The sequence below is a fragment of the Fulmarus glacialis genome, unplaced genomic scaffold, assembly GCF_000690835.1.
Source record: "Fulmarus glacialis isolate BGI_N327 unplaced genomic scaffold, ASM69083v1 scaffold11396, whole genome shotgun sequence".
Lineage (NCBI taxonomy): Eukaryota > Metazoa > Chordata > Aves > Procellariiformes > Procellariidae > Fulmarus > Fulmarus glacialis.
Genome location: NW_009220050.1, coordinates 11,014 through 11,412, shown reverse-complemented (window position 1 = coordinate 11,412; position 399 = coordinate 11,014). Strand labels below are relative to the sequence as shown.

General features: G+C 62.9%; 1 protein-coding gene across 2 annotated transcripts in view; it reads left to right on the top strand.

Moving 5' to 3' along the window:
* The window catches only part of SHMT1 (serine hydroxymethyltransferase 1 (soluble)), a 4,031-nt gene that overhangs the window by 3,141 nt on the left and 491 nt on the right, over positions 1 to 399 (top strand). For both annotated transcript variants that reach the window (XM_009580614.1, XM_009580613.1), the window contains one exon: positions 210 to 326. In XM_009580614.1, the coding sequence (XP_009578909.1) occupies positions 210 to 326 (117 nt within the window). The remainder of the gene's footprint in view (positions 1 to 209; positions 327 to 399) is intronic.

Here is a 399-nt window from a genome sequence, read left to right as displayed (position 1 = left end):
CGGATGCAACAGGCAGGGCTGCACCGTCGCAATTCCTCAGGACATCAGCAAAACCGTTTCGAAGCAGCCCCCCTTCCCAAGGGCAGGCACCCTTCTGCCCCCAACCAGGGGCAGGCCCCGGTGCAATCCCAAGCCTTTTCACTGAAGTCTTGCGTGGGAGCAGCATTTACCCCGATCCCACGCCCCCCACCAAACCCCTCTCTTTGCAGGGGGCTCCGACAACCACCTGATTCTGCTGGACCTGCGCAGCAGAGGCACGGATGGCGGCCGGGCCGAGCGGGTGCTGGAAATCTGCTCCATCGCTTGCAACAAGAACACGTGCCCTGGTGAGGGATCTCACAAACTCTGCCGTGTCCTGCCCCGCATGCTGGGGATCTCCTGTGGCCTGTGCAGAGCCTC